Source organism: Vicia villosa, linkage group LG5 (genome assembly GCF_029867415.1).
Source record: "Vicia villosa cultivar HV-30 ecotype Madison, WI linkage group LG5, Vvil1.0, whole genome shotgun sequence".
Taxonomy (NCBI): domain Eukaryota; kingdom Viridiplantae; phylum Streptophyta; class Magnoliopsida; order Fabales; family Fabaceae; genus Vicia; species Vicia villosa.
Genome location: NC_081184.1, coordinates 45,402,260 through 45,414,778, shown reverse-complemented (window position 1 = coordinate 45,414,778; position 12,519 = coordinate 45,402,260). Strand labels below are relative to the sequence as shown.

The following is a 12,519-nucleotide window of genomic DNA, read 5'->3' as shown; positions in this document are numbered from 1 at the left end:
TCAACACAAAGATAAGAAAATAGAATTGTTGATCACACACAACCACCATTCTTGTTGTTCTGGGGTGACACATATTACTTCTCCCCCTATTTGGCCACAATTGTTGCCAAAGCCAAAAGAAGTGTCTTTTCCTCTCTCAACGAGTTTAAATAAGTCCAAAAATAAAACTGACCGAAAAAAATAAAACACACAAAACTAAAAACAGCAAAACAAATCAAACAAAACAAAAATAAACACACTAGACTCTAGTTGCAACTACTGCTCAGAGTCAGAGCCAGCTGAGGTGTCTGAAGAACTTTCTTTCTCAGAGTCATCAGCAGGACTAGCACTTTCTTCCTCCACTTCTTGATCATCTTTATCTTCCATCTCTTCTATATCTGCAAACTCCTCATTCTCATCCATTTCTAGAGTTCGTATCATTTGTTCAAGAGACATTTTTCTAGCTTCCAGTTCTTTGCAAGTCTCTTTTAGGATTGCTATGACTTCTGCTTTACTGACTGATGCTTCAGATTTGGAAGTTTCAGCTGATGTCATGACAATGTCTGGAACATGCTTTCCCTTAAATAGTTTGTAATGGAAAGCCAAGGGACTTTCTCTCTTGCACACCACATCATGTTCGTTGAGAATGTTTGGATATTGATCCAGAATTATACCACTCAAGAGGGATGGAAAGGCAATTGGACCCTTAATACTGAAGCTTCCAGCATGCTTCATGGTTTGGTCAAAAATATATGTTCCATAATCAAACTTTGCCTTTGTTCCTACAGCATACAGAAATCTACCAAGCACAGTTGAGATAGTGGACTTGTGATTTTTTGGAACCCAATTAGCTGCTCCTATTTTGTGAAGCATTGCATACTTGATGCTCAGCTTACTTGCAGTTGGTTTCTCTTTCATGGGCCAACTTTTTACCTGTTTGGCTGTGATCACTTGACAGACTTGGTTGTCTGTTACTTCCAGATCAGTTTGAGCTTCATCTGTTCTTCCCAAGAATTTATTAATCACAAAAGGAGAGAACGATACACACTTACCTCTTACAAACACCTTTCTGTAGTCTGCACTTCTGCTATTGTCACACTCTTCAGATAGGTTTACCACAAATTCTTTGACCAGCTTCCCATAGCATTTGGGAAAATTGAACACAGTTTTTAGCAGTCCAGCTTCTTGAATCAGTTCTAGGACCTCCTTGTTTTCCAGAGCATTTGGAGCCAATTCCCGTTCAACAGCCAATCTCTTTTGAAGAACATATTTCCATCTGCTGACACTAGAGGCATAGTGGAAAGATACATTATCAATGGGAACTTCAGGGATACTAGCAACAAGCTTACTGGTTGTAGGCTTCTTCCTTGAAGGGATGTCAGGGACATTTACTTCAACTTCAGATTCAGGTTCAACAATTTCCCGCTCTTTTCTTTTCTTTGGAATGACCTTGCTCCAAGATTTTGAAGGACCAACCCCTTTACTTTAGGTAACATCTTTGCTCTTGACAGGTCCTGCAGAAGTACTCTTCTTTCTGACAGTGTCTTTGGTAGGGTTGTTCACTTGAGTCCTCCCTTTTGGTGATCCTTGAACAACAACTTTGCCTTTTCTTCTTGTCATTAGCCTGTTGGCTACACTCGGATTCAAGGAAGTAAGTAATTCGTCTTCAGAGTACTCATCTAAGTCTACCACATTAGTATCAGTTTCAGTATTGGCCTTAGGGTGCATATTATTTCCAATGTCATCGACATCCTCGGTGACATTGGTATTCTTAGTTACCCCTTGTTCATCCTTGTTGATTTCTAGGTCACTATCAACGGTGTGAACAGCCTCAGCCTTACTGGTGTTATTGGGGGGATCAGCCATTATGGTTTGAAGTGGAATGGTTATTCCAAGCACTTGATGATTCTCCTTCAGAATACGATTAACAATCCTGGTAATTGCACTATCGACAAACTTGGATCCTTCTTTAGTAAGTTTCTCCATGGTAGCAGATGTTGAGGATTTGGTGCCCTTGTTGTGAATACCCTCCTTGGGTCGTCTTGCATGAGTCGTTTTAGGCTTTGTGGCCTTTACTTCGTCACTGCTAATTGTCCTTAAAGGGACAACTTTAAGAACCCTATTAGGGTTAGAGGACTCTTCTGGTGTTGCTGAGTCTGAACTGGGAGATTCATCATTCAATTGCTGAGACATTCTGAACCTTAGATAACCCAAACTTGTTTCACACTTGTGAGAGAAACAGATGTAAATCAATCTCAAAAATTAGCTAGTAGAACTACTAGGAAGGTTTGCCATTTTTAAAATATTAGGGGATCGAGGGGGCTTTATATGCACACTGAGTGAGGGAAATTTCAAAACATGGATTTTGACAAAGCCCAAATAATATTCCCTCACGTTGGTTAATTGCTATAATAAGGTTTGGTAGCAAATACCCAACATACCCTTTTTTGTCACATTGTCTTTAGATGTTGTTGCAACATTCTCTATGACATTGCTTTGAGACAGACCTTTGGGATTATTGCTCTCATTTGACTTTTCCAGTTTTCTTTCCCGATCTGTAATGTCCATCACAAGGCTTGCTCTTTCTTCTAGCAGAAATCTATTGATACTTATGTATTCCCTCACTTTTGCACACAGTTTCTCATTTATTACACATGTCTCAGAGAAGCCATTAGAAATTTCAATTTTGGTGAGTTCTCCAAGATAGGATTCTTCATCAGGTTCATCAGACTCATCAGATTCGTGTTGATGAGTTTTTAATTCGTATTTGATCATAGAGTAGTCAGAAGGGTGAACAGGTGTGTCAGGCTTCCATAGATAGCAATTATCCTTAGATCTAAATCCCTTCATGACTTCCTCATTTGCTTCATTAGTGATGATGCACTCATTTTTGGTGAAACTAGAATTAAATACGTCATCACATAATTGACTTATGCTTATTAGATTTGCAGCCAGTCCTTGCACGAGTAGAACATTGTTTAGATTGGGAATACCCACTCCTTTTGTCTTTCCTACACCTTGGACTTCTCTTATTTCTCCATCACCCAAGGTTACATAGTTGTTTCCTTCTAGTTTGAGATGTACTAGAGAGCTCTTTCTCCCGGTCATATGATTTGAACAACCACTGTCAAGGTACCAATCCTCTTTTGTTGGCCTCCTCAGAGAAATGTGTGCTACCAGAGCAACATCCTTAGCTATCCCAGAATGCTTCCTGTTACTAGTATCATGATCAAGTTTGACTTGTTGAGTTTGGTCTGGATATCCAAATAGTCTGAAACAGAATGGCTTTACGTGACCAAATCTTCCACAGTGATGACACCTCCATTTCGAGAACCTTTTCTTTGGGAACCTCCTTCTTCTGTTTCCTTGATGTTGTGACATTTGGATTGACATATGGTTAGTCACACACATTTTGGATTCTGTCCTCCTGTGTTTAGAGATTAATTCCTCTTTAGCCATGAATCCCACTCCAGACATGTCTCCTGATCTTTGTCCAGATTCCTGAATTTCTTCTAGAGTATCAGATCCATTGTTCAGCATTTTGAATGACTTGGTCATTTGATCAAGTTTGTGGTTCAAAATGCTTACTTCACTACTGAGGGAGTCTATGGTTGCAAGATGTTTAATCTTTTCAGATTCTAGATCTCTTATGATCACTTCTTGCTCCTTCACTTGTTTGCAGACTTCAGAATTCTCCCTACACAACTTGTTGTACGAGGCAGCTAGTTCATCAAAGGTTAGCTCATCATTACTGGAATCATCATTAGATTCATAGGTTCTTGTTAAAACTGTGACATGCTTTGCAGTTTCCTTTTCTGAATCTGAGTCTTCGTCAGACCATGTAACAGTCAATCCTTTCTTCAGCTCTAATGTGTCTGAATCCTTCACATCCATGACATTGAACCCTTTTTCCTAGATAGGGCTTCTCCTCAGCTTTGAACCTTTTACTAGAGTCATATGTCTGACTAATGTCATAGGGAGTGTTCCTGACATCGGGTCGAGACTTCTAATCAACCCTTTTGATAAGTCTGTTGAATTGTTTTCCTAGCATGGCTATGGCGTCTGATAAGTTCTCATCACTTACATCATTGCTTTCTTTTGAATCATCACCTGTGTTTGTGACAAACACAATGCTTTTGTTCCTCTTTTCAACAGGCTCACAGATGCTTGACTCAAAGGTTTGGAGAGAACCAAGAAGTTCGTCCAGCTTCATGTTGCTGATGTCTTGAGCTTCCTCTATGGCAGTTACCTTCATATCAAATCGCTTAGGCAGTGATCTGAGGATCTTCCTCACCAGTTTCTCTTAAGTCATTTTCTCACCTAATGCTGCAGAGTTGTTTGAAATCTCACGGACATTCATGTAAAACTCATAAATGGTTTCATCCTCTTTCATCTTGAGATTCTCAAACTTAGTGGTGAGTATTTGAAGTCTCGGCATCTTTACCTTTGACGTACCTTCATGTGTTGTTTTGAGAATATCCCAAGCTTCTTTAGCCAGCTCACATTGTTGCACAAGTCTGTAGATGTTTTTGTCAATACCATTGAACAGTGCACTTAGGGCCTTGGAATTGCCCAACGCTAACTCTTCTTCAGATTTACTCCATTGAGTTTCAGGGACTAGAACAATGGTTCCATCTTCCAGAATTTTCTCAGGATGTTTCCATCCACTTTCAACAGCTCTTCAGGCCTTGTTGTCCACTGACTTAATGACTGCTACCATACGAGGTTTCCAATAGTCATAGTTAGAGCCATCTAAGATAGGTGGTCTGTTTCCAAACACTAACAGTTCCTTCTCCATAGTACCAGAATTTTGTTATCCCTAGATCTCACCCAGATGTAAACAGGCAGGGTGCCTGCTCTGATGCCAATTGAAAATTCTTGTAACACACGCTCGATGTCAAACTGGATGTTATGACATCCACAATTATGCAGCACAGACAGTAATAACAAAACAGCATAAAAACAATAAAGAACACACAAAATTGTTTACCCAGTTCGGTTCAAACAACCTACTCTAGGGGCTACCAAGCCAGGTATGAAGTCCACTATTAGTAGTATCAATTCAAAGCTAAACTCCCCCGTTTACAACTCCTCACTTAATCACTACCCAATGACCCTTCTACCTAAGTTCTACCTAGATATGGAATATCTCCATTCCACTCCCCCTCAATCACAGCAGTGATACACATACACAATAAACAATTACAGATAGAAGACACTCTTCAAAGACACACCTTGATCTGCTTACAAGCTCCAATCAAGAGACACACACTCGTGCTTAAAAGCTTAAATTGACACAACTAAAACATAAACTAACTCCAACGCAATCATCAAAGATAATAGTGTGGATCACAAGTAACAGAAATAGAACAAATTACTCCACGACGATTATCAACATGATAATTGTTTGGATCACACGAGACAGTTACAGAACAGTCGTTCTTCACAAATATAATCTTCTGTCTGCGTTCCAAATTAGAATTGCAGGTCTTTTTATAAGCAGCCTTGGGCTTTTTTAGACATACATTAGGGTTAACAAAGTTAACCTAATTCACACGTCAACTGTCTGTTACACAATGTGCTGTCAATAGGATCTTCTGGACGAAATGTGCAACACTCAATAAAAAGTTTCCTAAACTGATAAGAAGGATAAATCATGAAACACAATAGGTCCTGCTGTCACACATGGATGTCATGACATCGATCATGACATTCCTTACAAAACCTGTATTAGCTCCACACAATATATAAAACCTGCATAAACACAATCAACCAGGTATGTTTTACCAATAATGCAGTCAACTTGCAAAACACCTTCACTATCGCCTACAACCCGATAATAGAGGTTAATCGGTAGAGCCCCCACTTACCTTAGAGTTTGAGATCCTTGAAAGTTCTCTTCCTCTTCTTCTCCTCTTTCACGTACTTCTCTTTTCTCCAAATGTGCTCTTTTCCAAATTTCTCTATTCTCCTTCTTTTATGAAAAATAAAATATCCTTTAATAAAAGGCTTAGTATTAGCACCCCTCTTTTACTAATCACGTACTGGCCCAATAACCTTATTCCCATAATTCTTTCAAATTTTAATTTAATCACCGAATAATTAAATAAATTCAAATAATTAAATTAAAAATTCAATTAAATTAATTTACGAAATTACGGGAGTTACATCAGTGGCTTGTGCCATCAAGTCATATTTACACTATGCCATTGTATAATTATAATCCAACATGAATTCATTGGACCATGCTAATTCTACGATGACTTAAGTTGATGATAATTCATGTAGGTTTGTGAATAATATGTGTTTTAATGGACCTATGAATTCAGGTTTTGAGTTAGACACTTTTGTTTTGTGATAATGCTACTGCTGCTATAGGTTGGTTTGTGATAATAAGTGAAACACTTTAGTTACATGTTATATTGAATTTTGTTTACTGAACCTACTTTTGTTTTTAACTATTGTGGGATGATGTTTTGTTTTGTTCATTCAATACCACTAACTAACAGGTAGAGATACCAAGAACAAATATTGAAAGACTTACCTATAACAAACCTGTGCCTAATGAATCAGAAGCTGTTAATATCATATCCTTCTACTAATCCAACAAGCATTTCAATATTTTTCAGACCAGAACAACTCGAAATTGATACGAAATCATGTTGCTGATCATCCTCCAAAACAAACACTTTCTAAGGTGATTAATGTAACACCCTTCTAATACCCCGCATAATATTAAACAAATATCAGAGTAAAACATGAAAAAAGGCATTACAAGTTCCATATAATAAAAATAATACTCATGTCATACCATAAAAGGAACGATAAACTCAAATATCATTCAGATCGTCATTTCAACACAGCGGAAAATATATTTAACATCTGAACAATGCAACATCCAAAGTCATAGACTTAAAACACCAGCATAATAAAATACTGAAGTAACAAGAGTTCCACAATAACTCTAAACAACGTCCCCAGTGTTACACGACCAGAGCATGACACAGACCCAACTGACTCTAACAAACTACTTGACGAGCTAATCCTCACCAAGTACAAGAGCTACTCCTCAATCTGAAAAATAACAACAGTAAGGGTGAGTCTCATTCACATTTAACTAATGTTATAAGATATAGATAATAAAATATCGTTTCACATGCCATTCACCCAATCGCAGTTACGATTAGATTCAAACCATACAATCAGTAAGCAAACAACCAATCAACACATATTATAACATTGGACGATTTTCCATTCATGTTATAATAGCACAAACAGCCTAATGCAATGCAACTATATGCATGTGGTACCAAAATCTGGGATAACCCAACTCACCGACCCACCATCGTCAAGGATACGGTAACACCCACTCACTAATTCCACACAATGGGAATTAGCTATCACTGATCCACCATTGTCAAGGACCAGCCACAAAATGATTATGAATGCATGCATCAACCATAACATGCTTATCACCCACATGAATCAACCAAATGTCATAATCATCAATTACCATAATAAACCGCCACACACAATCATACTATTCCTCAACCATAGTAAAACACATATTTTACACCAACGATACATGTATAACAAACACCGGTTACAACCACAACATAATACAGGTAAAACATTCATTAGTGTACCTATAAGCATAAACCACCACAACCAATTAAAATCGAGTATTTTAAATAATTTCGAGTCACAACTCAAAACACCATTTTATTATGTAAATTATCTGATTAGCTTCACCATGCTCGAAATGGCACCAAAATCCGGTTTACGGTTTAAAAGTTACACATTTTTAAACTTTCAAAATGGCCTGTCACCAACAGCACGCGGCGCCAACCTTGGTTCGCGGCGCGAACTGAGCGAGTCAAAAATCCCCAACATTCTGCCAAGCACTTCGCGGCGCAAATATGTGTTCGCGGCGCGAAATGAGAAAAGAAGTACGCCTTCGCGGCGCGGCCATATGCTCGCGGCGCGTACTGAACACAACAAAACTTCCTGGCTTTCTGCCAAGCAGTTCGCGGCGCCAACTCCTGGACGCGGCGCGAACTGGCGATTTCCAAAACTCCGAATCGCAGAAAACAGCCTGCGATTTTGCCCTACCTTCACCAAGTCATTACCAAACCAATCTCATTCCAACCAGATTTCGCATACGGTGAAACAAACACAGATTATAACACATCATAATACATTTAAATCATCTAATTAACACTATACTTGATCAACACAATCATTACCAATCATTTCTCCCAAAACCTAACATTCCTACAACCTAAGCATAACTCAATTGGTACGATAAACATGATCAATTCTATCATACTACCTATAATCCCATAATAGAAGATAAACAGAAGAGTCCCCCCTTACTTGAAGGTTGATTCTTCGCTCTTCCTCGTGCCGCACTTCTCCGCTCCTCTTCTCTTTTCACGTTCAGACTCTTTTCCAAAATGTTGTAACCCTCTCTATTCCACAACTCCTTCTATTTTATTGAAAATAAAATAAAATTATTTTAATTAGTAATAGGACCTACCAATGCACCCCCTTCCTTACTGACCACAACTCAAGTCCAATTGCTTAATTCCTCATAATCTTCCATAATTCCCCATAATTCAATTCAATTAATTAAATTAAATAATGAAAATAAATGGAGTGTTACAACTCTCCCCCACTAAATAGTTTTCGTCCTCGAAAACATACCTTAGGCAAACAACTATGGATAGGAATCCTTCATCTGACTTTCCAGTTCCCAAGTCACATTCCCACCTGCTGGTCCTCCCCAAGCTACTTTGACCAGTGCTATCTCTTTGCCACGCAATTGTTTCAGCCTTCGATCTTCAATCCTCATAGGTAAAGCTTCAACTATCATGTTATCCTTCACCTGTACATCATCGACTTGGATCACATGAGATGGATCAGCAATGTACTTCCTCAACTGCGACACATGGAATACATCATGCAGATTCGCAAGTGTCGGTGGCAACGCAATACGATACGCCACTTCTCCAACCCTCTCCGTAATCTGAAACGGACCAATGAAACGCGGAGTCAACTTCCTTGACTTTAGTGCTCTACCAACACCAGTTGTAGGAGTCACCCTCAAGAACACATGATCCCCTTCTTGAAATTCAAGTGTCCTTCTTCTTTTATCATGATAACTCTTCTGACGACTCTGAGAAGTCTTCATCTTCTCCTGAATCATCTTAATCCTTTTTGTTGTCTCCTAAACAATTTCTGGCCCAATCACAGCACTTTTGCCAGATTCGTACCAACATAAAGGCGTTCTACACCTCCGACCATACAAAGCTTCAAACGGAGCCATACCAATACTTGAGTGAAAACTATTATTGTAAGTAAATTCGATCAAGGGTAGATAACTATCCCAAGCACCGCCCTTTTCCAACACACAAGCATGCAACAAATCTTCTAGTGATTGAATAGTTCTTTCCGTCTGTCCATCCGTCTGCGGATGATAAGCAGAATTCAATCTCAGCTTAGTACCCAAAGACTTCTGCAAACCTTCCCAGAATCTGGATGTAAACCTTGGATCTCTATCTGATACGATACTCGACGGAATACCATGTAAACTCACTATCTTCTCAATATACAATTGAGCCAGCTTCTCCATTGGGTAATCCATTCTCATTGGTATAAAGTGAGCAGACTTTGTCAACCTGTCCACAATAACCCAAATAGCTTCACAATTCTTCACCGTCCTCAGCAAACCTGAAACAAAATCCATAGATATACTATCCCACTTCCATTTCGGAATAAATAACGGTTGCATAGATTCATACGGTTTCTGATGCTCAATCTTTGACTTCTGGCAAGTCAAACAAGCATAGACAAATTCAGCTATCTCCTTTTTCATTCCAGGCCACCAAAACAGCTTCTTTAAGTCATGATACATCTTGGTAGCACAAGGATGAATACTCAATCCGCTAGGATGTCCCTCCTCAAGAATGCTTCTCCTCAACTCGGCAACATCAGGAACACAAACACGATTACCAAACCTCATTATACCATTCTCGTCGATTCTGAATTCACCTCCTCTATCTTGGTTAATCAGAGTCAACTTATCAACCAACTCTACATCAGTTTTCTGACCCTCTCGGAATTCCATAAGAATACCACTAGTCAGCTTCAGCATACCCAATTTAACACTGGTAGGAGTGTCTTCACATACTAAACTCAAATCTCGGAATTGCTCAATTAAATCCAATTCTCTCACCATAAGCATAGACATATGCAGGGACTTCCTACTCAATGCATCGGCAACAACATTTGCTTTGCCCGGATGATAATTCAGTTCAAAATCATAATCCTTGAGAAATTCTAACCATCTTCTTTGTCTCATATTCAGCTCTTTTTGGTCAAAGAGATACTTCAAACTCTTGTGATCACTAAACACTTCAAAGCTTGAACTATATAGATAATGCCTCCACAATTTCAACACAAATACCACTGCCGCCAACTCTAAGTCATGAGTCGGATAGTTTCTCTCATGCACTTTGAGTTGTCTCGACGCATAAGCGACTACCTGTTGATTCTGCATTAGTACACCTCCTAATCCCAACAACGAAGCATCACAATATACAACAAAAGATTCCGCCAGATTCGGCAAAATCAAGATCGGCGCAATAGTCAACCTCTTCTTCAACTCTTGGAATCCTTCTTCACATTTCGAATCCCAGACGAAGGCTTGACCCTTCCTAGTCAACTTAGTTAACGGCAACGCTAACTTTGAAAAACCTTCAATGAACTTTCTATAGTAACCCGCAAGACCAAGGAAACTACAGATTTCAGAAACTGACTTCGGAGCTTCCCATTGAGATACTGCTTCTACTTTCGTTGGGTCAACGGCAATACCATCTTTAGAAATTACATGCCCAAGAAAGCTTACTTCACTTAGCCAGAACTCACACTTTGACAGTTTTGCATAAAGTTTCTTTTCCTTCAATAGTTCCAATACCACTCTAAGATGATCTGCATGCTCTTCTTCATTCTTAGAATATATTAAAATATCATCGATAAATACTACTACGAACTGGTCGAGATAGGGATGAAAAACCCTATTCATATATTCCATGAAAACCCCTGGCGCATTAGTTACTCCAAATGGCATCACTGTATATTCGTAATGGCCATACCTTGTTCTAAATGCCGTCTTCTGAATATCGTCCGTCTTCACCCGAATCTGATGATATCCCGACCTCAAGTCAATTTTGCTGAACACGTTCGCACTAACCAGTTGATCCATTAAATCATCAATCCTCGGCAATGGATACCGATTCTTGATAGTAACTTTATTCAGTTGCCTGTAATCCACACACAGCCTCATTGAGCCTTCTTTCTTCTTCACTAGTAACACCGGCGCACCCCACGGTGAGACACTAGGACGAATAAACTTCTTCTCAAGTAACTCTTCCAATTGACTCTTTAACTCAGTCAATTCCGATGCCGACATACGATAAGGTGCCATCGACATAGGACTAGTTCCAGGAATTAATTCAATAGCAAAATCTACCTCCCTCTCTGGCGGTAATTCTCTTACATCTTCTGGGAAAACTTCCGGAAATTCACATACTACCGGTAAGTCACTACTCACCGCTTTCTTTTTCACTTCCATGGATGCAATCAACATAAACACAACAGCCCCGTCCTTCATTGCTTCGTCCACTTATCTAGCCGTCATTGCTAAATCCTCAACACTGACATCTTCAGGAAAAATAACCGTCTTCGTGAAACAGTTGATATGAACCTGATTAAATTGCAACCAATTCATGCCCAGGATAACATCAAGTTGTTCCAACGGAAGGCACACTAAGTCCATTCCGAATTCTCTACCAAAAATATCAATTGGACAGTTCAAACAAGCAAACGAAGTAGTCACTGAACCCGACGCAGGAGTGTCAATGATCATACTTCCATTAATATCAGATATTTCCAAATTCAGGCGTTTAGCACAATCCAATGAAATAAACAAGTGGGTTGCTCCAGTATCTATTATTGCAATTAAAGGAGTGCCATGGATAAAACACATACCTTTAATCAACCGATCCTCTGGAGTAGTCTCTGAACCAGATAAGGCGAACACCTTACCACCAGCTTTATTCTTCCTCGGCTTAGGACACTTAGGACTAATATGACCTTCTTCCCCGCAGTTGAAACAAGTTACAGTGTTCCCTTTGCATTCGATAGCAATGTGACCTGCCTTTCCACATATATAGCACTTCTTTTCCTCACTTTTGCACTCGTGAATGCGATGTTCAGGTTCTCCACACTTGAAGCACTTAATAGGGGCACTAGAGTCTCCCCCACTAGGCTTCTTCCAGCCTCCAGCTTTCTGGTTACCCTTACCATATGGCTTACCACGATCCATATGCTTTTTCCCTTTCCTGTCGACTAACTCGCGAGAGTGTGACGACTTTAGCTTAATATTGTCCTCTTCAAAGATTCGGCTTGAGTCAACCAAATCAACAAACCTGCGAATCGTCTGGTATCTGATACCCTGTTTAATCTCGTCACGGAGAC

At 39.4% G+C, this 12,519-nt stretch overlaps 1 protein-coding gene across 1 annotated transcript; it reads right to left on the bottom strand.

Moving 5' to 3' along the window:
• Positions 1-255: 255 nt before the first annotated feature.
• LOC131604594 (uncharacterized) lies at positions 256-2,172 on the bottom strand. Its single transcript, XM_058877026.1, has 2 exons — positions 1,474-2,172; positions 256-1,428 (listed from the first exon to the last, which is right to left on the bottom strand). Exons 1-2 carry the CDS (start codon positions 2,170-2,172, stop codon positions 256-258), a joined length of 1,872 nt encoding a protein of 623 aa, XP_058733009.1.
• Between the last annotated feature and the right edge of the window lie 10,347 nt (positions 2,173-12,519).